Source organism: Chiloscyllium punctatum, chromosome 15 (genome assembly GCF_047496795.1).
Source record: "Chiloscyllium punctatum isolate Juve2018m chromosome 15, sChiPun1.3, whole genome shotgun sequence".
Classification (NCBI taxonomy): domain Eukaryota; kingdom Metazoa; phylum Chordata; class Chondrichthyes; order Orectolobiformes; family Hemiscylliidae; genus Chiloscyllium; species Chiloscyllium punctatum.
Window position 1 is genome coordinate 65,968,778 of NC_092753.1, and position 25,947 is coordinate 65,994,724.

Below are 25,947 nucleotides of genomic sequence, written 5' to 3' on the forward strand. Positions count from 1 at the left end.
TTGGGTATGCCTGGGATATTTTTGGTTGCAGCAGTACTGGTCACTCTTATAAGTGATTTTAAGCATTTTGCATCAGAGTTTGTTTCTGTTCTTTGCAATAACCAATTTTCCATCTGCAATGGCATGGTTTGAGATTATAATCCTTATCTAAACTGGATATAAGAGGCTGGATATTCTGAGGAGTATTTTTTTTTTAGAAAGAAGGGGTTCTGATCTGGGCTCCTTCAGAAATGCTGAGGCATTTTTCCTTTCTGACATTTCTGGGATAGTTCTGTACTATCAGGGAAGAATTTGTGGAATTCTTTACCAGAGGGCTGTGGAGGCTGGTCATTAAGTGTATTCAAAGCTGAGATATTGTAATAGGTAAGAAATTGAGGGTTATGTGGATAAGGCAGTAAAGATGAGTTGTGGATTATCTAATCAGCCATGATCTCATTGAATAGCAGAGCAGGCTGGATATGCTAAATGGGGTACTTCTGCTCCTAAATCTTAAGATAGCAAGCCACACCTCCCTTTACACAACAGTGAGCAACACTATGTTGAAATGTGAAGATCTAGAATCTCAGTCACTTACCATTTGTCAGCAGCTATCAATACATAAACTATGAGGTTAGGATTGCAGAACAGTAGGGTGCCAAGTAGGTAGAGGGTTCTGGAGGAGGTATACTTTGGGGTGTTTAAGGAAGAAATTGGGTGAGTTAAGTAGTTACTCGTAAATTTGACCATGTATTCAGTGGTCTATGAGTAATTGTTTATTTAATTTTACCACAAGTCAGTTAATTCTCTGATTTAAATGAATACTTTTGGAAAGTGCAAAGTGTAGCGTATTGCCCAGTGGAACCTTTAATTTCTATAGTGATTCCATCTGAGTGTATGATGGGGGTTCTGCAGGTACCTCACGCAAAACTCAAATCCAAACTGTGATAATGACGACTGACTTGGAAAATACAGTCTGGTTCATGTGTGTATTTCTCCAAGCATTTTGAAAAAAGGCATTTGCTGAAATGAGACTGAATAGGAATCATTTAGCAGTTTTATTTCACAGATAGCAGGTGACCATACCGAACAAAAATTGAGGCAGATTAGTCTTGCCAAACTAGAATTGAGATTAACGTTAACCATATGGTACAGCATGGCAAAACCTGAATGACCTGAGCATTTTCTTTTATTAATTCTGATCTCAAGAAGCAAAAAACATTAATGACATTACATCATTAATGTATCTATATCTGAAAGTGTCTACTCTTTTCCCATGCTTTTGCATTATTCTGCAGAATTGGGTTTTCTGGCTACAAATTAGTTCTCTGGCTACAAAAAAAACAGTTCTAATCTGCAAGTATGTACTTATCTTCTATTTTCCGAGTGAAAGCATTTCTGACCATTTTACAACACTTTCAAATCATTGGTAAAATTTAAGTACAGTTCCATTTGTAACTTATCAGGTATCTTTGATTTTTTTTTATCTGTAGCAGCTAATTATATACTGGCTTCTTAGGAGGTAAAATGTTATGTATGATTGATTTCCATGTAATTTGTTTGTCTCTTAGATTGCAGTGATGACTTTCGGACATCAATTTCTGGAGATTTAAATAATTCATCAAGATCCAAGCATGATGATCAAGATGATCAAGATGATTCACATTTCATTTCTTCTGTGTCTAATGACTGTTTGTCAGCAAGATCACTTTGTGAACTTGGTAGCAAGGAAGTTGCATATCCACTGAGACTTGAGAAAAACAGAAGCAATGTCTTAGATTTGGAAGAAACTGTATCCACTTGTATCAACCAAGATTCCAGGGAAAGCCACAATGATTCATCTGGTTTAAGTGATACAACCCTTATTGATATCTACCCAAGTATGCTAGCTTCGATGAGTAACTTGCTCAACCGTAGTTACAAGACACAGACTGCCTCCAGATTAATAAAGCACTATCGGCGTCTCCAGTTAAATGTGTGTAAGTCAAAATTAAATACAACTCAAGATGGAATAAGAATGAAGGGCAAAATGGATGTCCAAATATCAAATGTGGAGAGTTATCCCATTATTGAATTGGAAGAATGTAATGGTACCAACCAAGTGAATAGAAATGTTTGTTCTCTGAAGAAATTCAAAACCACAGAATGTAATTTTGATTCATGCATTTCTGTGATTGATGCTGAAGGTTCTGAGACTGTGCAACAAACAAATTCCAAATCATCTGAAACTAAAGATTCCAACTTTAGCAATTCCTGTCATGATGCAATCAACTCTCGATCCCTACCAACAAGTCCTTGCAGCCCAATAAGTCCTGTACTAGTTACAAATTGCTGCAATGTGAGCAAAACGTCAAGTCTAAAAATAACTTCTAATGAATCTTGTTTGCCTCAACTGGATACCATGATTAATTCTAGTTTCAAATGTTTGAGCCCAAAACCTAATCTGTCAAAGGCACAGTCACCATACTCAAGAAACATTTTTAATCATCTACCTGAGGCACAACTATCGCCATCAAACAACAGTATGGCAACAAAAAGAAATTCTGTTGTAAATTCCAAATCACCATTTAGAATGCTTTTGCGTTCAAGTAATATTTCATGTACTGCTCAAAAAATTAAAAGGAGACATTCGTTTTCCTCCACATGTTCTGTTCCAGGCATGTTCCATTCAATTCAGAGCCCGCTTAAAACTCCAGCAAGAGAGATGGATGCATTTGAATCGGTGTATCAAAGCTTGGCTCATAATTCATTCTCCTTTCCAACTGCTGTGAAACTTCCCAATGTATTGAATACTTCTCCTGTCTCTGGTAGAACTGTTACATCAGTAACATCTGTTACCAATTCATCTTTCCAACTATCAAGAAAACGTGCTGCCTGTATGGACCAGATAATGGAAACTTCCCGATTACCATTAAAGAGATTCTGCTCTTTGCCAGAGTCCTCTAGTTCAAGACAGTATAATCCAGAAATGTTAACGCTGAATACTATATTGCAAGGACAGAATTACCACTGTACAAAAATAAATGGCTTTTATTCACCAGGAAGCCAGCAGCAAAGAGGGGTAAGGTCCAAATTGAATTTTTTTAAATTAAAAATTCTGAGTGAACTTTGGCACAATTTTAATGAAAACATAACCATGGATATTTGAAATATCAATACTGGAGCATCAACAAAGCATTAGCAATGAGGTTATGGATTTTTGTCATTTCAAATCTGCGTTTTTGCTTTATTTATTCATGGAATATACGCATCACTTGCTAAGCCAGCATTTATTGCCTATCTCTAATTGCTCAGGACAGTAAACTGTTAACCGCATTATTGTGATTCTAGAGTTGCATGTGTCCCAGACCAGGTAAGCAAGGCAGGTTTCCTTCCTTCAAGAACACTGAACCAGATTTTTTTTTAAAGACAACATGATTGTGGTTATGTGGTGGCCGTTGGCTGGCTTTTGAATTCAAGATTTCTACCAAATTCAAATTTCACCATCTGCCATGTGAGATCTGAACCAATTAGTTCTAGAATACCAACCTCTGGTTCTGAATTATGAATACAGTGCCTCCCTAGAGTTTTTCACCTGTATATCATTCAGCTGCAGCAATAGATAAGAGTTCAGACCAAAATGAATCAACAGCACTGCTTCACAAAGTTCATTGGTTTACTTTTAGTCTTTCTTTCGTTCTTGTAAAATACTGTTACCAAAATACTAAATATGCTTAATACAACTAGTAACTGTCAGGGGATCTTCAGATTAGCAAATCCAAAATGAGAATTATTTCCATCAACTATTAGTAGATTAATTTTAATCCCATTATTTAACGTTTTGTTCAGACTATTGCATTTAAATACCTTAAATTTATACTTAATTTTGATCTGTGGTTATGAAGAAGGTTTTACTTCTAGTTTGTTTCAGGACCCTTTTGGTGACTCTTGTATAAATTGAAGGTATTTTGTTTGAAGGAAATGGCATGTCAAGTTTAAGTTGTGTTCACTGTATTTTTGCACTATCCTATTCAGCTTATTTAGAATGCAATAGTCTGAACAAAACGTTAAATAATGGGAAGTAGTTGATTTGTAATGATTTTATGCTGGAAATTATTCACAAAATTAGCACAAATGGCTGCAGAATGAATAGCCTTTCCTTTCATTCTTAAAGATCCTGTGCTTCAGTTGTACAGGGAAATTTATTGTCATTTGTTTCCTGTTTTGAACATTTTAACTGCACATGGCTATGGAAATTCACTGATCATAGATTAATCAAGGACAGTAATTAATGCTGTCTAATTAGGGCCAGCTAACAATCTTAGCCTGAATTTGGAGTAGTTGAATTGATTAAATTAATGGATTCTGTATTTTGACTTTTAAAATGGTAGTTATTTTCAAGCAGAAATTTAAATTCTGAATATTTTTGTTTCCATTGTGCTATACATATTACATGTGTGCAAATCTCTTGGAAAGATAAATGAAATTGCAAGGATTTGGGGAATTTGCAGGGCGTGCTGCTAACTGGGTTGCTCTTCAAATGAACCAGTGCAGAGTTGATTGGCCAAATGGTCATCTTCTATTGATTTAAAGTTACCATCTATCAAGATGCTTATAACATTGAGATATCTGTAATGCAGTTCATATTTTTAATCAAGTCTGTTTCTAATTTTTTACTTTTTCCAGAACTTGACTGTGAGCTCACCTATTAAATGGGAAGGTATCTGTAGAAAATACTCCAGTCATGGTATGTATACAAATATTTTGCTCAGCTCTTAGTTACAGTTCATTTTATGCAATTGGGTTATAACTGAAATAGCTTGAGCATTTTAAGTATATGGGTGTTTAAACACAGGTAGGCATCAAATGTTTTGTAAGCTGTGAATTGAAAAAGTACCTAATTTCTAAAGTAATAACAACAAATTTAAGCTATAACAGCATCCCTCTATCACTTCAGCTATGAAGCAACTGCCCCAAAGTGGCTTTCAGTATGCAGGACTATTGGATTTGAGAGATTTGGCCCTTCAGCCCATTGAGTTTGCATCAACCTATCTTCACTAATCTAAACTAAGTTGGCAGGGGCGTCAAGAGTTTCAGAGTACAATTGGGACCCGGAGAGAATGTTTTGCAGGGAAAGATTAATAGCTAAAATTAGAGGAGATAGCGAGTGACTCACTCGCTATCGACATTGCAGGGTAGCTAAGGCACAAGGGAATTTGGCAAGGTTGGATGATATTGATTTTAATGTTAGGAGTCTGACGAACAAGGCAGATGTGTTGAGGACACAAATTAACATATGGGGAAATTATGTCATTGTTGTCACTGAGACAAGGTTGAGAGGAGCAGGATTGGGCTGCTCAGCATTCCAGGAAATGGGATCTGCAGATGAGACAGGAGATAAAAGATTGCCACTGTAGAAAGATAAGTAGCTTTTATTCACCAGGAAGCCAGGAGCAAAGAGGAATGAGATCCGAATTGAATTTTTTTTTAAACTAAGAATTCTGAGTGAACGTTGGCAGGATTTTAATAAAAATATGACCATGGATAGTTGCAGTTCTGATCAGGGAATCTATTGCAGGAGGAATAACATCTTGATTTCTCAAATGAAGCCACATGGGTATAATTTAAAAACCAAAAGGAAACAACCTCATTTCTGGGTGTGTATTTAAGGCCCGTAAAGGAAATGGAAGAGCAGATAAATTTCAGGGAAGTGTAAAAATAATAGGATAAAGATAATTGGAGTTTTGAGCTTGTCCAGTATGAACTGAGTTAGTCAAGGTGTGAAAGGTTTGTACATAATGGAGTTTGTAAAATGCATACAGAATCGCTTTTTAAAATAGTGCTTAGAAAGCTTCATAAGAACAGGGGTGGTCCTAGACTTAATTTTCGGTAACAGAGCTGGGCAGGTGATTAAAATATCAGTGGGGAAGCATTTTACAGATAGTGATCATAACTCCATTAGATTCAAGATCCTTATTGAAAAGGACAAGATGGGTCTGAAATCAAAGTTCTCAACTGAGGAAATGTTGATTTTTAGTAAAATCATATGATTTGGCTAGGATGGACTGCAGACAGATTCTTTCAGATAAATCTGTCTCCGAACAATGGAGTGCATTCAGAAAGGAAGTATGGAGGGTTCAGGGTCAAAACCCTGGATATTGACTGACATACAAGAAAAAGGGAAGCTTATTGCAGATATGGAGGACTGCAAGCAGCAGATGCCTTAAAGGAGTGTAGAACGTGCAAGAAGAAATTTTATAAGGTTTTAAGAGGGCTGAAAGGGAACATGAAAGGATGTGGGCAGGAAAAATAAAGGAAAATCTTAAGATGCTCTGTACAAAGTATGGCCCATAAAGGAACACAGTGGTAATTTGTGCGTGGAGCTGGAGGTTGTAAATGAATACTTTGTGTCAGTGTTCAGTTGGGAGAGAGACAATATGAGTATAGACGTCAGGGTGAAGATCTATCCTATAATCAAAGAAATTAGCAAAAGCTCTGTGAGTGGTCTGGCAGGCTTAAGAGTAGCTCAACTGGCCCTGGAGATTTATCTCAGTTTGTTGGGTGATGCAAGGGAGGAAGTAGAAGGGGTTTTTACAGAAACTTTCAATTCCTTTCTGGCCACAAGAGGTGTTGGAGGACTGGAGCACAATCAATGTGGTACTTTATTCAAGAAGGAAGCAAGGATAAACCAAGAACTTATAGGCCCGTCACTCTCACCTCCGTGGTGAGAAAACTGTTAGAAGCAATTCTGAGGAACAGAATTAATCTACATTTGGAGAAGTTGGGAATAGTCAGGAACAGTCAGCATTATTTTGTTAAGTATGTTCATGTGTGACCAGCTTGACTGAATTTTCTTAAGTGACCCAGTGTGAGGATGAGGGCAATGCTTTTGACATAGTCCACTTGGACTAGCAGAACTTTTAAGATCTCATATGGGAGACTGATATCTAAGGTACGAGCCCATGGGGGATCCAAGAAATTTGCTAAATTGGATCCATAATTGGCTGAATGGTAGGAAGCAGATGGTGATGGATGGGGGGGGGGGTTGCACTCTTCCAGTTGTAAGATGCAACAAATATCTCCCTATTGGCTAGCTGTTTTTATTGTAACAATTGTTTAAGCTTCTAGTCAACTCAAGCTTGAGATTGGATAGTCTGCAGTTCTTCTAGTGAGTCTTGCGAGTTCCTGCTCTTGAATCATATAAATCACAGAATTCCTATAGTGTAGAAACAAGCCCTTCGGCCCAACAAGTCCACACCGATCGTCCGAACAGTAACCCACCCATTTTCCTACCCTATTACTCTACATTTTCCCTAACTAATACAGCTAACCTACACACTCCTGAACGCTATGGGCTATTTAGTAGAGCCAATTCACCTAATATACACATCTTTGGACTATGGGAGATAACCGGAGCACCTGGCGGAAACCCACACAGACATGGGGAGAATGTACAAACTCCATGCAGACAGTCACGTGTCCAGAGACTGGAATAGACTTCTAATCTATTTTTTAGGACAAGGTTTAGGGTGGTGACGTAGTGACAGTGTCACTGGACTAGTTGTCCAGACAGGAAAATCAACACTTGGGGCTGGAGCCCTTAATCATTTTCCTGCTCGATTTTCCTCTCCTCGAATGCTGCCTGACCTGTGTTTTTCCAGCAACACGCACTCAACTCTGATCTCCAGCATCTGCCGACCTCACTGTCTCCTAGTTATCCAGACACCCAGACATAATGCCTCGAGATGTGGATTCAAATGTCACCAAAGTGACTGGTAGAATTTGAATTCCATCAGAAGTATGGAATTGAAACCAACTTGGTGCAGATCACAACAGCTGTTGTCGATATAAAAAAATTATTAATATCCTTTTTGGAAAGGGAATCTTAGTAAACAGCAAACTTTTTATTAACCAGCATCCATAGGATCAGGAGTGTGTGGTTGGTCAAATGTTCCAATTGATCAAGAAGTCCACATAATCAGTGTAAAGATACACATTAAATAATAGAAACACAGTAGAGGGTTATGCTAGTTATATACTGTTGTTTTTTGAGATTTATGTTGTAAACAATACTGCAACCTTGCTTTAATTAAAACTTAGCAGCAGACAGCTTTCTCATTTGCACCCTCAACTGACTACTCTGACTTTGCATAGATTGCGATAATAGTGTAAACTCCTGGTATTTGAGGTATATAATTTTTGTCAGTTTATTAAGTGTGATGGATTGTAAAGTGCTCATTAAAACAAAGTTTGCTGTACTTCATAATAATAGTATTCAATTATTGCATTAGGAAGCTCAGGGGTGCTTGTCCACAGATCCCTGAGGGTGCCAGGGCAGATTAGTAGGATAGTTTTAAAAGGCATGGGGGACACTTGGTTTTGAGTGGTGATGTCGATGATAGGAAAAGGGAAGGTGATGTTGGACTGTGGAGAGTTTAGCTTAAGCCACAGCTAGAATACTGTGTGTAGTTCTGGTCACCGCACAATAAGAAAGATGTGATTGTGTTGCTGGCAATACAAAGGAGATTCCCCAGGATAGTCCCTGGGGTGAAGCATTGCAGGTATGAAGAGAGGCTGAATATGCTGGGATTGTTTTCTTTGGCACAGAAAGTTGAGGAGGGTCCTGATTGAGTGTATAAAATTGAGGGGTATGGACAGTTTAATTGAAAGCAGCTGTACAGCTTATCCGAAGGGTCACTGACATGGGTCATTAATTTTAAAATGAAGAGCAGGAGGTTTAGAGGGAATTTGATGAAAAGCTTTTTACACCTAGAGAACGATGGTGGTCTGAAATGTATTTCCTTGGAGGTTAGTTGAGATGGGAAACCTCACAACCTTTAAAAATTACTTGGATGAGCACTTGAAACATTATACTAGTCAAGGCAATGGGGCAAGTGTAGGTAAGAGTGTATTGTTGGTAATGGGCTGAAGGGCCTCTTTACTGTACGATTCTATGATCTATCATCAATGCCCAGTGTTGCCTAGATGTGAATTCTGGTAACCACATTGCTCTGGGTCCGTAAAAAACATATTTTTCTGAAGATAATGGCTATCTTGAAAAGTCTGTCCTCCAGTATTCAACATCTGAAACTCTGGTGAAATCAGTCTCGACGGCTATATTTCATTTGTCTACAGATTTTTCAAATGGAAAGTGGATAGTGTTAAATTTACTTTGCTTATTTTTAGGTACTGTTTTGCCTATTGTAAATAGTTCGGGAAATACCGTGAGTTTATGTTTATCACCTAGACTTCGGAACAGGTATGCAGTGAAGTATTCATCTTATGGTACAAGTTATTCATATTCAATCAATCTATACTGTGAGTGAGGTTGTATGTTTGCTCGACGAGCTGGTAAATCTGTTCCCAGATGTTTGGTCATCCTGCTAGGTTACATCATCAGTGAGCCGCTGTTGAAGCGCTGGTGTTCTGTCCCGCTTTCTATTTGTGTGTCTTGGTCTTTTGTAGGTAATATCACTTCTGATTCTTTTTCTGAGACATTGGTAAATGGGTTCCCAATCAATATGTTTGTTGGTGGAGTTCCAGTTTGAATGCCAGGCCTCTCAGTATTTCCATGCATGTCTTTGTTTGGCCTGTCCTAGAATGGATATATTGTCCCAGTCGAACTGGTGTCCCTCTTCGTCTGTGTGTAAGGATACGAGTGATAATTGGTCATGTCTTTCGATGGCAAGTTGGGACTCGTGTATCCTGGTGGCTAGTTTCCTGTCCATCTGTCCACTGTAATGTTTGTTGCAGTCCTTGCATAGTATTTTGTATAAGATGCTCATTCTGCTGGTTGTTGGTGCAAGGTCCTTTAAAATCATCAATAGCTGTTTCAGTGTGTTGGTAGGTTTGTGGGCTACCATGCTGCCAAGGAGCCAGAGTAGTCTGGTTGTCATCTCAGAGATGTCTTTATTGTATGGTTGTGTGGCTAGTGTCTATGGGCGTGTTGTGTCTTGTTTAAGTTTGTTGTTTAAGAATCGGCAGACGTTGCTAATCGGGTATCTGTTTTTCTTAAATACATTGTATATGTGCTAATCGGGTACCCAGTATTCCAGTTCTTAAGCAAGAAAACACAACATGCCAAGAGGGTCTAGCTTCACTACCATACATTAAAGACATCTCAGAGGTAACAACCAGACTACTCTGGCTCCTTGGGAGCATGGTAGCCCACAAACCTACCAACACATTAAAACATCTCTTGGTGAATCTAAAGGACCCTATATCAACAACCAGCAGAACGAACAACATATACAAAATATCCTGTAAGGACCACAACAGGCATTACATTGGACAGATGGGCAGGAAACTAGCCACCAGGATACACGAGCATCAACTAGCCACCAAAAGACCCGACCAGCTATCACTAGTATCCTCCTTACATGTAGACAAAGAGGGACACCAGTTCAACTGGGACAATACATCCATCCTAGGACCAGGCTAAACAAAGACACGTACGGGAATTCCTAGTGGTCTGGCATTCAGACCAGACCTCCATTGACAAACACATCAATTTGGACCCTGTTTACCAATCTTTCAGAAAAAGAACCGGAAGTGTTATCGCCTACCACAACAGACCGATACACACAAATATAAAGCAGGACAGAACACCACTGCTTCACTTACTCGCTTGATGATGAAATGTCTGAAAACAAATCTATCAGCTTAGCAAGCAAATGTACAGCCTGAACCTCAACCTGAGTTACAAATCTTCTCAAAAATTGTAAACACTGCGACTGGCCTGATACCTAGATTTATGGAGTCTGAGCAAATTATGTAAACCATGGCACTTTTATAATAGAAATGATCAAACTCTTGTAATCTTATGCTTTAATGTGAAACTCTTCTGTATCATTTGATGTCAGTTTTGTTACAATATTATGATGAAAACTTCACTTCTCCACCAGATGTGAAGTTTCTTAGCAAAGCATTTCTGACCTGTTTTTCAATACAGAGCCTGCACAAGATAATGACAGTTAGTGTGTGGGGCTTCTGAGGAATATACGCATGCATGTGGAGATGAAAAATGAGCATTGTGGTTTAACCGTACCACAAACAATGTTAGAAGTCAAATTGTTTTCAGTTCCTTGCCATCTACCGTATATATTCATGCGTAGGTAGAGTTTTGAAGACCATTTTAAAGCTGAAATTAGGGGGTCAACTTAAACACAAGATATTCCTCCCACAGTCCAAAAATGTGCAAGTCAGGTGAATTGGCCATGCTAAATTGCCTGTAGTGTTAGGTGAAGGGGTAAATATAGGGGTATGGGTGGGTTGCACTTCGGCGGGTCAGTGTGGACTTGTTGGACCGAAGGGCCTGTTTCCACACTATAAGTAAGCTAATCTAATCTAAAAAAAATTGTTTTCAAGGGGATGTAATCCATTGCTTGGCATGAGTCAAAAAATGGACAAACAAGAGCTAGATCTCTATATAGAATAATAAACAACAAAAGGAAAATGAATTATAGCCACTATTAAATATTTATCCATAAAATAACTCTCTTCATTCTGCCTGCTATGATAGAATGATACTGTCATACCATATTCTAGTTACGAGCACCGTAACGTGCATGTAGGTGTACACATATGTACAAAAGTTAATAGGCATACCAGTAGGTTGTCAGGCCATCTACCAGAGATATTTATACAACACACAATTTATGAAATGAAAGCAGGAGCAATAAATACAAAATAAAATAGTTTGATAGTATTTTGTTTTAAAAAAGACCGCTATATGATAAACACTTTATCAAAAAACTGATATTCACAGTAAAAAAAAAATGCTTCTCACCGTATATCACAAATATTATGGGATAGCTGCTTAAAACAAAAGTTACCGGTACATGCAGAAGTACACTAGAATCCTTTTAAATTCACTGTCCTCCCCGTCATCTGGGTCAAGTATATCATTGTATGAATCATCTTCATCTGTACTCTCAAGGGGATCATCAACTGATTTGTCATCACTTCCATCTGACCATAAATAGTCATCCTCCATACCATCAAAAGCATTAGAAATTCCATATTTGTTTGAAGGCTTTCACAATAAGTTCAGTTTTCATCTTCCAGGACTCAACAATCCACTGACATACAGTTGCAAGAAATGGGGCACGCATGTTAGCACCCTTTGTGAAGCTTTTTTCCCCTTCTTGCATCCAAGTGTCCCATTTCTTCCATACTAAGCCCTTAAAAGATTTATTGATGCTAACATCCAGCGACTGCATAATGTTCGTAAGGCCTCCAGGAATCATTGCACTATCGGTGTAAGCTCAAAAGTTCACTGATAACACTTTTCATTCTGTGTTCTGAACAGGTCCCAAACCAGTAAGCTTTTTTCCTTTCTAAGTCCACCTGGTTGCATATCAGACCTTCCTAATCCAAGTCTTACAGCCATCTTCCAGCATCCACCCTTTTTCACGGATGAGGCCAACAATGCCTTTTGGAAATTTCTGTTTGGGCAGAATTTTCCACTTAAAAATCATTGTAGGCTTTAACTTTGTTCCATCTGCCATACAACCAATTACCAATCGACTCCTTTCATGGCCAGTAGTCTTAACTAAAACTGTTTTTGCTCCAATCATGTCCACAGTTCTGTTCCCTGGCATATCAAAGTTCACAGGGGTTTTGTCCATATTACCAATGCATGAGAACCTTGATTATAAAGCAGTGGAACTCTATTAACTTGTCATTAAGTTCTGCTGGTAAACATTGGACAATCCTGGTTTTCTGTCTAAGCGTTAAATCATACCTTTTCATAATCCTACTATACCATCCAGTACTGGCTTTGACATCACTGAATCCATCTTTTTTTTTTTGCTTCGTTTTTCGTGTGTATTCTGACACTTAGTGACTCGCCAATGCTTCCATTCTGATGACACTGAATTACCCAGCCAGCAATCTTCTAGTCATAGCCACTTGTTCAGCTTTCCTGGGTTGGCATACTTCTTTTTTGGCATAGCCTTTAACTGCGTCGCTTTTTACCTCGGACAAACTTTACAGAAGCACAGAACTCCCTTGCAGCTACGCTATAACTTTTATACTGTGCTGTATACTTGTTTCTTCGTGATGCCATTTTGTCAGAAATATTTGGAGGAGTTTTACTATAAGTTCAGAGCACAACTGTACGCGACACCTACTTCTAGAAACTTAGGCAACAGCGGGAAGACAAGGTCGAGGGCTGCCATGAAGTACCATAGATATTTACATGACAGGTCAAATATATGTAAAATATTACATAAATCTATACATATGGTTATCAACATTCAATGTAACTATTTGAAAATCGCATTGCGCAAATATATTCAGTTGTATAATATGATGATGCAGGTATTGAATCAAAAATGTGTATTTGAATCGAATGTGCAAATCATACCCTTTCAGCCTGCATATATGGTCAGGAAGAGCTAGGGTCAACTTAAACATGAGGTATATGAAAAATACCAGATGTTTTGGCCAAAAACAAAGGGTCGACTTGTACATGAGGTTGACCTATACTCAAGTATATAATCGGTTGAATTATTGTGTAATGGGGAGCAACAAGCTAATCTGCAGTGCATGTAATTAATTTTACTATCTGCTATTGATTTGCAGAGAGTATTTGATTTGTGCTCATTTTTGATATAATCGTGAACTGAAGAGTGATCAAACTGTAAATTGTCTAATAATTTGAATAAATTTATTTGTAGCATTAAGTGAATTGTTTAGAAATGTAAGAGTAGAAGAAACAAAAAATAATAGCTAGTGTTGTATTAAATGATGGGAAATAACTTCATTTATATTTCCTCCTAACAGAGTTTCTAGAAAACTGGTCTATAACAAACTGAACACGCCGGTCTGACTAAAGCTGTGAAGTGTGTCACAAACGAGTTTTTGGTTGTTTCTAAGAATTAATCCTTGTTATTGTCATGCCTATATAACAAAATCTGAATGAGAAGTTAATTATCTATTACCTGATCAATGTTTTACATTTGTATTTTGTTAAAATTTTAGTTCTCATATTTCACAATTGTGAATATTACAGCTAAACCAGTTTCCCACTTTCCTGTACTTTGAACTTATTTGCTAGCTTTTATATATTGTTCAATTTTATAGAATTGTTGTTTGTAGATTGCCAGCATTATTAAGGACCATATGAATCATTTGGTATCACTTGTAGAAGAGTCAATGCATGGTGTTTTTAACTTAATGAACAATAGCTGTAGTATCAGGGCCAAACTGATTCTGATGCAAAACCAGCAAAATGCTCCTCCAGGAAGTCTTGATTCTCTTTGCCCCATAATCGAGAAGCATTCACAACAAATGTAGCGTCAAAGAAATTTCTCTCACTGTGTATTAGTGTTTGTGTGAAATTTTCTTTGGTATCTTTGATCTTGCCTGTAAAATGACTTGTAAGATGAGTTGTGTTTCTTTGTAACTTTGAATTGTACCTGCATCGAGAGAAAATGGTGAAGGTATATTTATTTATAGTCTTAGCATTGGTCATGATCAGTAATATGTTTTATATTTCAATTTGTGCTTAATTTATCTCCTGAGAAATAAATTTGGAATAAATGAGAATTCACAATTGTTTCAATTTGACTTCACTCCACAAAGATACAAGGCCCAATACAGCAAAGGCTGTGGATAATCTATGTCCTGACCATATTTGTTTGTTCATGAGATGTGGACATTGCTGGCTATTGCCTATCCAAAATAATCACCATACTATTGGTGTCTGGAGTAACGTGTAGGCCAGATCAGGTAAGGATAGCAGGTTTCCTTCTATTTGGACATTAGTGAACCAGGTGTATTTTTACTCCAGATGTTTATTGAATTCAAATTTCACCATTTATCTTAGTGGGATTTGCACCCATGTTCCCACAGCAATAGCCTGGAGTTCTGGATTATTAGTCCAGTGACTTTGCCATTGCATATTGGCTATATATCTGAAGGTTGGTGCTGCAAGTCGAGCCATGCCACAGCAAGCTATTTCAGTGCGACACTGACATCCACATGACTGATCCTTTGAAAGTGGAATTCCATGTAGATGGGACAGTGAAGAAGGCGTTTGGTATGCTTTCCTTTATTAGTCAGAGTATTGAGTACATGAGTTAGGAGGTCATATTGCGGCTGTACAGGATATTGGCTAGGCCACTGTTGGAATATTGCGTGCAATTCTGATCTTTCTATCAGAAAGATGTTGTGAAACTTGAAAGGGTTCAGAAAAGGTTCACAAGGATGTTTCCAAGGTTGGAGGATTTAAGCTATAGAGAGAGAGGCTGAAGAGGCTGGGGCTGTTTTCCCTGGAGCATTGGAGGCTGAGGGGTGACCTTACAGAGGTTTACAAAATTATGAGGGGAATAGATAGGATAAATAGACAAAGTCTTTTCCCTGGGGTCAGGGAATCCAAAACTAGAGGGCATAGGTTTAGGGTGAGAGGGGAAAGATATAAAAGAGACCCAAGGGGCAACCTTTTCACACAGTGGGTGGTACGTGAATGGAATGAGCTGCCAGAGGAAGTGGTGGAGGCTGGTACAATTGCAACATTTAAAAGGCATTTGGATGGGTATATGAATAGAAAGGGTTTAGAGGGATATGGGCCAGGTGCTAGCAGGTGGGACTCAATTGGGTTGGAATATCTGGTTGGCATGGATGAGTTGGACTGAAGGATCTGTTTCCATGCTGTACATCTCTATGACTCTATGTCTTGTTGACAAAATAAATCTAGTCTAGCCAATTACTATTCCATCAGCCTGTACACTGTGCAGAGGAACCTCGATTATCCAAAGGATACAGGAGGGCAGTATGTTGTTTGATTAATCGAATGCCGGATAACATAGTTTAACCGAGCATTGAAATCTTGCGATCTTGCAGGATAATCCCATATTCAGATAATCGAATGCTGGATTGTCAAGTTTCTTCTGTAATCAGCAAAGTGCTGCTGGCAGGGCTATCAAATAACATTTGGTCACCAATAATCTGCTTACTGATACTTTGAGTTCAGTAAGGGCCATCAAATCTAGACCTTGTAGCATTGGCTCAAATGTGAGCGAGAATTGTAGTCCGTCAGTAAAATGTGAGTGACTGTCCTTGGTGGCAAGGTAGAATCTGACATGTTATATTAAAAAGCTATACCAAAATTAATATTGATGAGAATCCAGGACGAAACTCTCCACTAATTTGGACCAATATTTGACTAAGAGGGATGGCTGTGCTCGAAAGTCAAACAAGTTGTCATACAGTTAGTTAGGCTACAGCTGGGTACTATGCAATTCTTGTTGCCACACTATAGGAAGAAGTTGTTTGCATGAGAGAGGGTGCAGAAGAGTTTCACCAGGATGTTGCCTGGGTTGGAGCAGTTCAGCTGTAAAGAGGTTAATGGTGTATTCCTCAGAACAGAGAAGGCTGAAGGGTATCTGAGGTATGCAAAGTTCTGAAGGGCATTCACTGTAGACCGGGACAAACAGTTCCCTTAGGTGGTCTAATTGAAACTTTCAGAATACTGAATGGTCTGGACAGAGTGGAAGTTCAGAAAATGTTCCCACTGGCAGGAGAGACTAGGACCCAAGAGCATAGACTTAGACAAAAGGGAAGACCTTTTAGAATGCAGATAACTTTGAAGCTTGAGCTGGAAAGCGACAAGTGACCCTGTATCGTACATGTGCCAGTTATTGACCAAGGAGTTTGTTGATAGAGTTCAACCGGAACTCTAAACAGCATAAAGGTAAATAAATCACCAGGACTTGACCGTGTATTCTAGGATGTTGTGTGAAGGTAAAAAAGTAACTGTGGGTCCCCGAGCAAAGATATTTTTATCACCTGCAGCCACATGAGAGGTGCTGGTAAATTTAGGTGGCTAATGTTGTGCCTTTAAGGAAGATTGCAAAGAAAAACAAGAAACTTATAGGCCAGTAGTAGGTAAGGTTTGGAGCAGATTCTGAGGATCACGATTTATTGGAGAGGCAAAGACTGATTAGGGATCGTTAGCATGGCTTTGTGCATGGGAAATCATGTCTCATGAATTTGAGGTTTTTGAAGATGTAACCAAGATAGATAAACTTGCTTGTCTTAGCGTGTCTTGACTGTGGGATTAGGTAGACATCTATGTGGACTTTAGTAAGGCCTTCAACAAAGTTCCACATGGTAGACTGGTTAGTAAGGTTAGATCACATGGGATCCAACTGGGTGCAAAGTTGACTAGACGGTAGGAAGGCAGAGGCTGCTGGAGGGCTGTTTTTCGACTGGAGGACTGACCAGCAGATGTTCCGCAGGGATTGCTGCTAGCTCCATTATTGTTTTTTATTTGTATAAACTATTTGGATGATAATATAAGGAGCATGGTTAGTAAGTTTCTAGGTGCCATCAAATGTGATGGTATAGTAGACAGTGAGGAAGGTTATCTAAGATTACAAAGGGATCTTGATCAGTTCGGCTAATGGGCCAAGGAGTGGCAGATGGAGTTTAATTTAGATAAATGCGAGGTATTGCATCTTGCTAAGTCAAACCAGGGCAGGGCTTACACAGGTAGGGCCCTGGGCAGTGTTGCTGAACAGAGAGACCCAGGGGTTTGTAGTTTCTTGAAAGTAGCATCATAGGTAGACAGTTATAAAGAAGGCATTTGGCATGCCTGACTTCATTGGTTAGAACATGGTAAAAAGGCTAAATAGGCTGGAGCTTTCTTGTATGGAGCATCGGAGGCTGAGGGATGAGCTTATAAAGGTTTATAAAATCGTGAGGGGCAGAAACAAGAAGAATAGCAAACGTCTTTTCCGTAGGGTGGGGAGTTCAAAACTAGATGGCATAAATGTCTGGTGAAAGGGGAAAAACTTAAAAGGGACCTGAGGGGCAACTCTTTCATACAGAGGGTGGTGCGTATATGGAATTAACTGCCAGAGGAAATGGCAGATGAGTACAGATTCAACATTGAAAAGACGTTTGGACAAGTGCACGAATAGGAATGGTTTAGGGGGATATGAGTCAAATACGGGCAAATGGGGCTATTTTAGTTTGAGAAATCTAGTTGGCATAGACAAGTTGGACCAAAGGGTCTGTTTCTGTGCTGTATGATTCTATAATATGATCCTGACTGATTTTCTATTTCATTGCCATGTTTCTGCCTTCCCTCCGTACCTCTTGTTCTCTTTAATGACGAAAGATTTATCAACCTCTTTTTAAAATATATTCATATCTTTATCTCTACGACCTTATAGAGTCCTACAGCACAGAGACAGGCCCTTTGATCCAAACTGATCCATGTCGATCAAAATATCCATCCACACTAACCCCATTTCCCTGCCCTTGGCCCATATCCTTCTCAACTTTTCCTATCCATGTAATTGTTCAAATGCTTTTTAAATGTTGTTAATGTACCCACCTCAACCACTTCTGCTGGCTGCTCATTCCATATGCGTACCATCGTCTATGTGAAAAGGTTGCCCCTCTGGTTCCGTTTCATTCTTTACCCTCTAACCTTAAACTGCCCTCTTGTCCTTGATTCCCCAACCCTGGAAAAAGATTGAGTGTATTCACTCTATCCATGCCTCTCATGATGTTATACACCTCTATAAGGTCTCCCTCAGTCTCCCACGCTCTAAAGAAAAAAGTCCTAACCTGTCCAACCTTTCCCTATAATTCAGACCATTGAGTCCAGGCAACATCCTTGTAAATTTCTTCTGCACTCTTTCCAGTTTAATTACATGCTTCTTATAACAAGGTGACCAAAACTGAACACAATGCTCCAAGTGCAGCCTCACCAATGCCCTCTATAACTACAACATAACTTCCCAACTTCTACACTCAATGCCCTGACCGATGAAGGCCAGTGTGCCAAAAGCTGCCTTCACTGCCCGGTTACCTGTGGCTCCATTTTCAGAGAACTGGGAACCTGAACTCTAAAATCCATCTGTTTCACTCCTTAAGGCTTTACCATTTACCATGAAACTCCTACCTTGATTTGACTTTTCAGAATACAAGATCTCACAATTATCAATATTAAACTCCAAATTGTCATTTCTTGGCCCACTTCCCCAGTTGATCAAGGACCTGCTGCAATTTCTGATAATCTTTCAGTGAATAAAGGTGACCTTTTACTACTCTTTAAGTGAATAAATCTTTCCTCATCCTAGTCCTAAAAGGTCTACCTTGTATCTTGAGACTGTGTCCCTTAGTTCTAGACACTTCAGCTAGCGAAAACATCCTCCCTACATCTTGCCTTCCAGCCCAGTTAGAATTTTATACAGTTCAATCAGATCCCTTTCATCTTTCTTAACTCTAGTGATTATAAGCCCAATCAAACCAATCTCTGCTCAGGACAGTCCTGCCATCCCTGGCATCGGCCCAGTCAACATCTACTGTACTCCCTCCATGGCAAGTATATCCTTTCTTAAGAAGCAAGACAAACTGCATACCATACTCCAGGCGTAGTCTCACCAAGACAAGGCACCCTCAAAACTTGAACTCATATCCTCTTGCAACTAAAGTCAACATACCATTTGCCTTCCTAACTTCATGCTGTTCCAGTTCTGAGGAAAGGTCACTAGACCTGAAACACTGATTCCTCTCCATAGATGCTGCCAGACGTGCTGAGCTTTTCCAGCAATTTCTGTTTCTGTATTAATCCATGCCAGCACGTTATCTGCTTTTCTATTTGCTTTAATTTTACTAATGAGCCTTCGATGGAGAACATTGGTCAACAATCTTATAAAAATCTAAGTCTACTGCAGCTGTTGGCTCTTCTTTAACCTCCTGCATGTTTATGATGCTGAAAATATATTCTCTATATTTAATCCACAGTTGCATGTAAGAATTTAATTGCTGCATTCTGTGCTCAAATTCACTTCTGAAATGAAGCAGTCAAATAAGCTCCCTAGCCATCCTAATTTAGAAACTGCCGGGGTTTCTCTACTAGTTTTTGCTGCATTCCTGCCTGCATTGATCAATATTAGGATTCCTGCAGTTCTAGGCACTATTATGGCCTAGGCCAGACCACTCAAAACATTCTTGAGAAGGTGCCCAGACCATAATTTTGCAATTTGTTTCAGTAAGTATACAGTGAGAACCAGAGTAAGTTAGCTAGGTTGACTACTAGGTTTTAAAACAGACAGAAATTTATTCACAAAATTACACAATGAAATACAAAGAACAGAATAAAGAACCCCTACAGAACTCAGTCTATCCAAATCATACTTAATCATGCTGTTCCGAATATACACAATAGTCCCAATAAGCAAACCACCTTGAAAAACAGTTTTAAAATGGAACAGATGCTTGCAGGTTCACATTAGAAGGGCAGAAAAAGAGAGAGAGCCTGTTTCCACACAGCTGAACTCCTTACTGGCTCTGGACTGAACTGCTCAGCTAGAGAGCTGACCACTCCCCTTTCATTATATAGGTCACTTCTAAAACATGACCATTTTGGTCTGAAGTCTCATCTGTTTACACATACATAAACTTTTTTTTATAGATTTTTTATTGGAAATTTAACATTTTTACAAGTTTACAAAAATAAACAAAACTCTCAAGTACAAACATTGATATACAATTAAATCTTAAATAAATAATAACAAAAATTTAACAAAAGAAAAATACCGAGAATAAAAACAAAGCTCAACTAACTACTAATCTAACCTACAACTAACCAGAGTGTATAATTAAGTCTCTTACATTATTCAAATAAGAGAATAGAAAAAAAACCAATGGATAATACAGAAATTGGGTAGTGAGATACATGCTCGGAATGTGTTAACATCAAATGTAACAAAACCCGTATCTGTGCGGGATTCCTCTCCCAAGAGGCCCTGGACCAGCCAGATTCTCAATCTCAATTAAATAAAAGCCCTTGTTAGAATAGCCGAAGTATCTGTATTAATATAATTCAAGAAGGGCTGCCATATTTTATGAAATAATTCGGTCTTTCGGTGCACCATATTTGTAAGGAAGTCAAGAGGAATACATTCCATAATTAATCTGTGCCAATTTGAAAGTCCAGGGGGGCCCTCAGCCACCCAGTTTACCAAAATATTTTTCCTTGCACAGAAAGAGAGAATAGAAAATAATCTCTTCCCATGCATATCCAAGGAGGGTAAGTTCGAAAAGCCCAAAAGGAGAGATACAGGGTCCACTTCAATTTCCATTCCTAAAATTTCTATCAGGGTACTTGCTACTTTAGTCCAGTATCTACGGATCTTATGGCAGGACCGTAGGCAATGTACAAGAGTGCCCACTTCCATTTTACATTTGGGACACATTGGAGATGCTCCTGACTTAAATTTTGCCAATCGATCCGGTGCTATATGGGCCCTATGAAGTATCTTCAGCTGGATAGCCTGAGTTCTGTTGCAGATGGTGATTCTTCTGATGTTTTCCCAAATGTCATTCCACGTTTCTATAGAGATTTCTAGTCCCAAATCCTGATCCCATGTTTTAAGCAGATTGTCCATATCTCCCGATACTTCATCATGTAGTAAATGATAAATAGTACTGATGGAGGATACCCCCATTGGTCGTAGTACTCTACATTCTCTATCTGATTTATAAAGGCTATCTAATAATGTAGTCTTCTTCTGTATATAATCTCGAATTTGGAAGTATCGAAAGAGGTCTCCATTAGGTAATCCGAATTTCTGACGCAGTTGTTCAAAAAGACATCAGGACCCCATCTTTAAATAGGTCCCCTAAACATGAGATACCCCTGGATCTCCAGAGTTTAAAAGTGGCGTCTGTAAACCCCAGTTGGAATCCCCATGCTCCCACTATCGGCGCATAGGGGGATGTTTTATGTGAGTTGCCCTCATTTTGCCGCATTATATTCCAAGCTTTAATTGTATTTAGTATTATAGGGTTTCTACAGTGATCCATAATGTTTTCCCTCTTATCTGAAAATAAAAGGTTAATAAGTGGGCATTTTACTTGAGAAGCCTCGATGTCCAGCCAGATTGATTGCGGGTCAGACAAGACCCAATCAGCTATGTAACTTAATAGGTCTTTGAATTCTGACTTATTAATTTCTCCTTAATCAGTTTTAATGGTCCTCTTACTTCATGCCCAAAGGTTATTTCAAATGGACTGAATTTGATCGATTTATTCGGTGCATCTCTGATCACAAAAAGTACAAACGGAACTCCCTTATCCCAATCATCTGGATAATCCTGACCATAAGCCCTCAACATGGTCTTTAGTATTTGATGCCATCTCTCTAGCGCTCCCTGCAATTTGAGATGGTACACAGTAGATTTGAATTGTTTTAATCCCAAATTATCCATAACCTCCTTGAATAGTTTGGATGTGAAATTTGATCCTTGATCTGACTGGATCTCTGTTGGTAGTCTGCATCTAGTAAAAAAAATGTAAGCAATTCTTCAACAACCCTTTTTGTTGTGATGTTGCGTAATGGGATTTCCTCGGGAAATCTAGTTGATACATCCATGATTGTTAATTCCCACTTTTTGTTTGAGGTATGGGACCTACACAATCAGCAAAGTCACTTGTGAAAGGTTCCTCAAATGCTGGAATAGATCTTAAAGGTGGAGGTTTTATTACTGCCTATGGTTTTCCAATTAGCTGGCATGTGTGACACGTCTGGCAAAATTCAACGACATCCTTGTGTAGTCCAGGCCAGTAAAAATGTCTTTGTATTTTAGCCTGTGTTTTGCTCACCCCTAAATGATCTCCAAATGGTAGCTCATACACCACTTGCAGCAACTCCTTTCTATACCCTACTGGCAAAACAATTTGATGAATCTCTGCCCATTTCTCATCTGCTTGAATGTGTGATGGTCTCCATTTCCTCATTAAGACATAATTTATTAAGTAATTCATACAGGGATGCATTCACTCTCCTCTGCAAATGCCTTTTGATACAATTGTTTTAACTTCTCATCTTTCTGCTGTAACTCAATAAGCTTAGCAGAGCTAAAGATACTTATATGTTTACCAAGTTGCTCCTGCTCTGTCTCACTTATCTGATCATAAAAAGTCTCAGATAAAGCTATGTCAGCTTCCCTTTCTGTGCCTTTTGATCTCTCCTGCTTCAGCTTGTGCCTCTATGATCTTGTGACCACACAATCAGGGAAAATTTCTGAATAAGGATCCTTCATTTCTTCAGTTGCCTGCATCTCCACTGGCTTTTCAACTAGAGTAGGCAGCATTCTTACTGGTGAATCAGCTTTATCATTTGTAAGGTCAGATTGTATTCCTGGAGCTGAGAGTTTGTCCAGTACTCTTACCACAAATTATCTACACTTCTCTGGACTCTCTAGCCTCATTTTTATATAACTGAGCACTTTTTGTCTCACCATGAATTCCAGTTACCAGCATCTTTTCTGTCAATAGTCCCTCAGGAGTACATATCTCTTCATCCTTCAGCATCACAGACTGAGAGGATTCTGTGTCTACCTCTACCTGCTACTCCTGGCCAATGTGAATAAACTTTACCCTTGCATATATATTTTTTAAGCAGATTTGGCACTTCCTCCTTAAACAACCTCTGATCATCTTGTGCACTCTGACGCAGTTGTCTAACTTCCTTTGTGCCTTTTGTTACTAGTCCAACAAAACTCCCAGGCTTGTACAATTTTCCTACATCTGGCTTTCTCCTAGCCCACCAACACTGTGATTTTGTGTGGCCCACTTTATTACAATGAAAACACCGGAGCTTTTTAACATCTTTGTTCCCCTCAAGGGTTTATTTTTTACCATATGGTAAGTTATCCTTATGATCTTCACTGAGATCTACCTTTCCTTTTCCATGTGAGGATTTCTCTTTGCCCCAATTTCTGAAAGTCAAATCGTGTTTTATGGACCAGCTCATAATCGTAACCAGCTGCTAACCTTGCTGCTTTAACTCTCTGCGCTTTGCACTACTTCAGCCAGTGAATTTTTGAATTCCTCCAAAATTACCTCTCTTAGGGCATCATAGGTTTGCTCGATTTTTAAAGCTCTTATCCATCTATTGAAATTACTCTGTTTGATCCTTTCAAACTCAATGTAAGTTTGATCTGGGTCCCTCCTGAGATTCCTGAAAGGTTGTCTATAGTCTTTTGGTAAAAGCTCCTATGGACTTGAAATGTTTTTTTTCACCTCCTCATATGCCCCAGATAGCTCCTCTGATTGTGATGCAAATACTTCACTAGCCCTACCTACAAGTTTCATATGGATCAACAAAACCCACATTGCCACTGTATTTGTTTAGCCACCTTTTCAAATGAGATGGAAAAGGCTTCCACATTCTTCTCTTCAAATTTAGGTAATGCTTGAACATACTTAAACAGTTTCTCTCTATGCTTCTGACTACCAGGGGCTTGTTCATTCTCACTCTCTTCCTCACTAAGCCTACCTCAGCCTTTATCTCCAGCCTTTTAAGCTGACTTTCCTTTTTAAGCATCAGTTTTTGAAGTTCAAAAACTCTCTTTTTCTTTCTCTTCTGCTGTTCTCTCCTTTTCTCTCTGTTCTGCTTCTCTCCCTTTTCCCCCCTCTTCTGCTGCTCTCTCCATATTTCTTGCCACTAACTCAAGTTGCTTCATTTGCAATGGAATTCTTGCCATCTCTATAGATTCTGATGGTTTCCCCAGCAAGTTTAAATGCAGAGTTACTGCTGTAATTATCTCTCCTCACAGAAGTAGGTAAGTCCAATCCCAGTTGGTCTGCTAATTCCTGCAGCTTGGTCTTATTCACCTTTTGCAAAACTTCCAAAGTCACCGCATCCACTTCCAGAAAACTTCCGGCTACAGAAAGAGCCATTATTTTCCCAAGCTTTGTCTACACAACCAAACCAACACCTGAAATACCACTCACTGTTTCAAATCCCAGCAAACAGGCCCCCAGTCTGTTATGGACTAGACCAGACCACTGAAAACATTCTTGAGCAGGCTCCCAGGTCATAACTTTGCAATTTGTTTCAGTAAGTATACAGTGAGAATTACCCAGAGTAAGTTAGCTAGGTTGACTACTAGGTTTTAAAGCAGACAGAAATTTATTCACAAAATTACACCATGAAACACAAAGGACAGAATAAAGAACCCCTACAGGACTCAGTCTATCCAAACTAGACTTAATTATGCTGTTCTGAATATACACAACAGTCCCAATAAGCAAACCCCTTTTAAAAAACTGTTAAAAATGGAACATGTTTAAGTTAGGAGGGCAGAAAGAGAGCGAGAGCCTATTTCCACACAGCTGTACTCCTAACTGGTTCTGGACTGAACTGCTCAGCAAGAAAGCTGACCACTCCTCTTTCATTATACAGGTCACTTCTAACACTTGACCACTTTGTCCTGAAATCTCATCTGTTTACATATAAACAAAAAGGCCTCTCAATACCCTGTAATCTCTGTACCAAACCAGTCTAATCGGAGGCTGAAGGGTTTTGAACCCCTCTGAAAAAAATCAAGGACACAATATCCTTGAGAAAAGGAACAGCTTTTAGAAAAAAGGGACCAGCTTTGTGACAGGATTGGCCTGATCAGAATCTTGTATATCTCACAAACTTGACACTGAAATAGGATGCATCAAAGTCATCCTGCAGGATAATGCCTCCACTGATCAGCTCACTTATTTTTCGCTTAACAGGTGTAAAAAATCCTAAATAGTGTATAGCTTACCTCAGCATACTCTGGAAGGGTAAGCTTTGTCAAAACTTTAAACAGCTGATGAATTTAACTACATCAGGTGCTATAATGCAGAAGCAAAACAAATGGTGTTTGCCACTTACTGGATGCAGCTATAAGCTGAAACAATGTTTTGCCTATCATGCAGATGATTACTGTGGTATACGGATTTTAGTGCTGGTGTGGTGCTAGGTATCTAGGCCAGACAATCCAAGAATTGGCATATTATATCAACAGCAAATCCCATTGGTTGTTTGCAACAAACAAGGTATTGACCACAACCAATCGACCTGTACTTCCATCGCTCACAACAGTGTCCTGATATAATCGGAATGTTATGTTATGCTGACAACTAATTTACGATTGTCAGTCAGGCTTGAAATATGGCACCCTTTTGTGTTTTGGAAGCTATGAA

At 38.9% G+C, this 25,947-nt stretch overlaps 1 protein-coding gene across 3 annotated transcripts in view; it reads left to right on the plus strand.

The window, feature by feature from the left end:
* The window catches only part of LOC140486347 (uncharacterized), a 43,388-nt gene extending 28,880 nt beyond the window's left edge, over positions 1–14,508 (plus strand). For 2 of the 3 annotated variants that reach the window (XM_072585352.1, XM_072585354.1), the window contains 4 exons: positions 1,548–3,037; positions 4,642–4,702; positions 9,142–9,214; positions 13,744–14,508. In XM_072585352.1, coding sequence (XP_072441453.1) covers positions 1,548–3,037; positions 4,642–4,702; positions 9,142–9,214; positions 13,744–13,789 — 1,670 coding nt within the window. In that variant the 3' untranslated portion in view covers positions 13,790–14,508. The remainder of the gene's footprint in view (positions 1–1,547; positions 3,038–4,641; positions 4,703–9,141; positions 9,215–13,743) is intronic. The other variant, XM_072585353.1, reaches the window with a different exon arrangement.
* Positions 14,509–25,947: the final 11,439 nt, after the last annotated feature.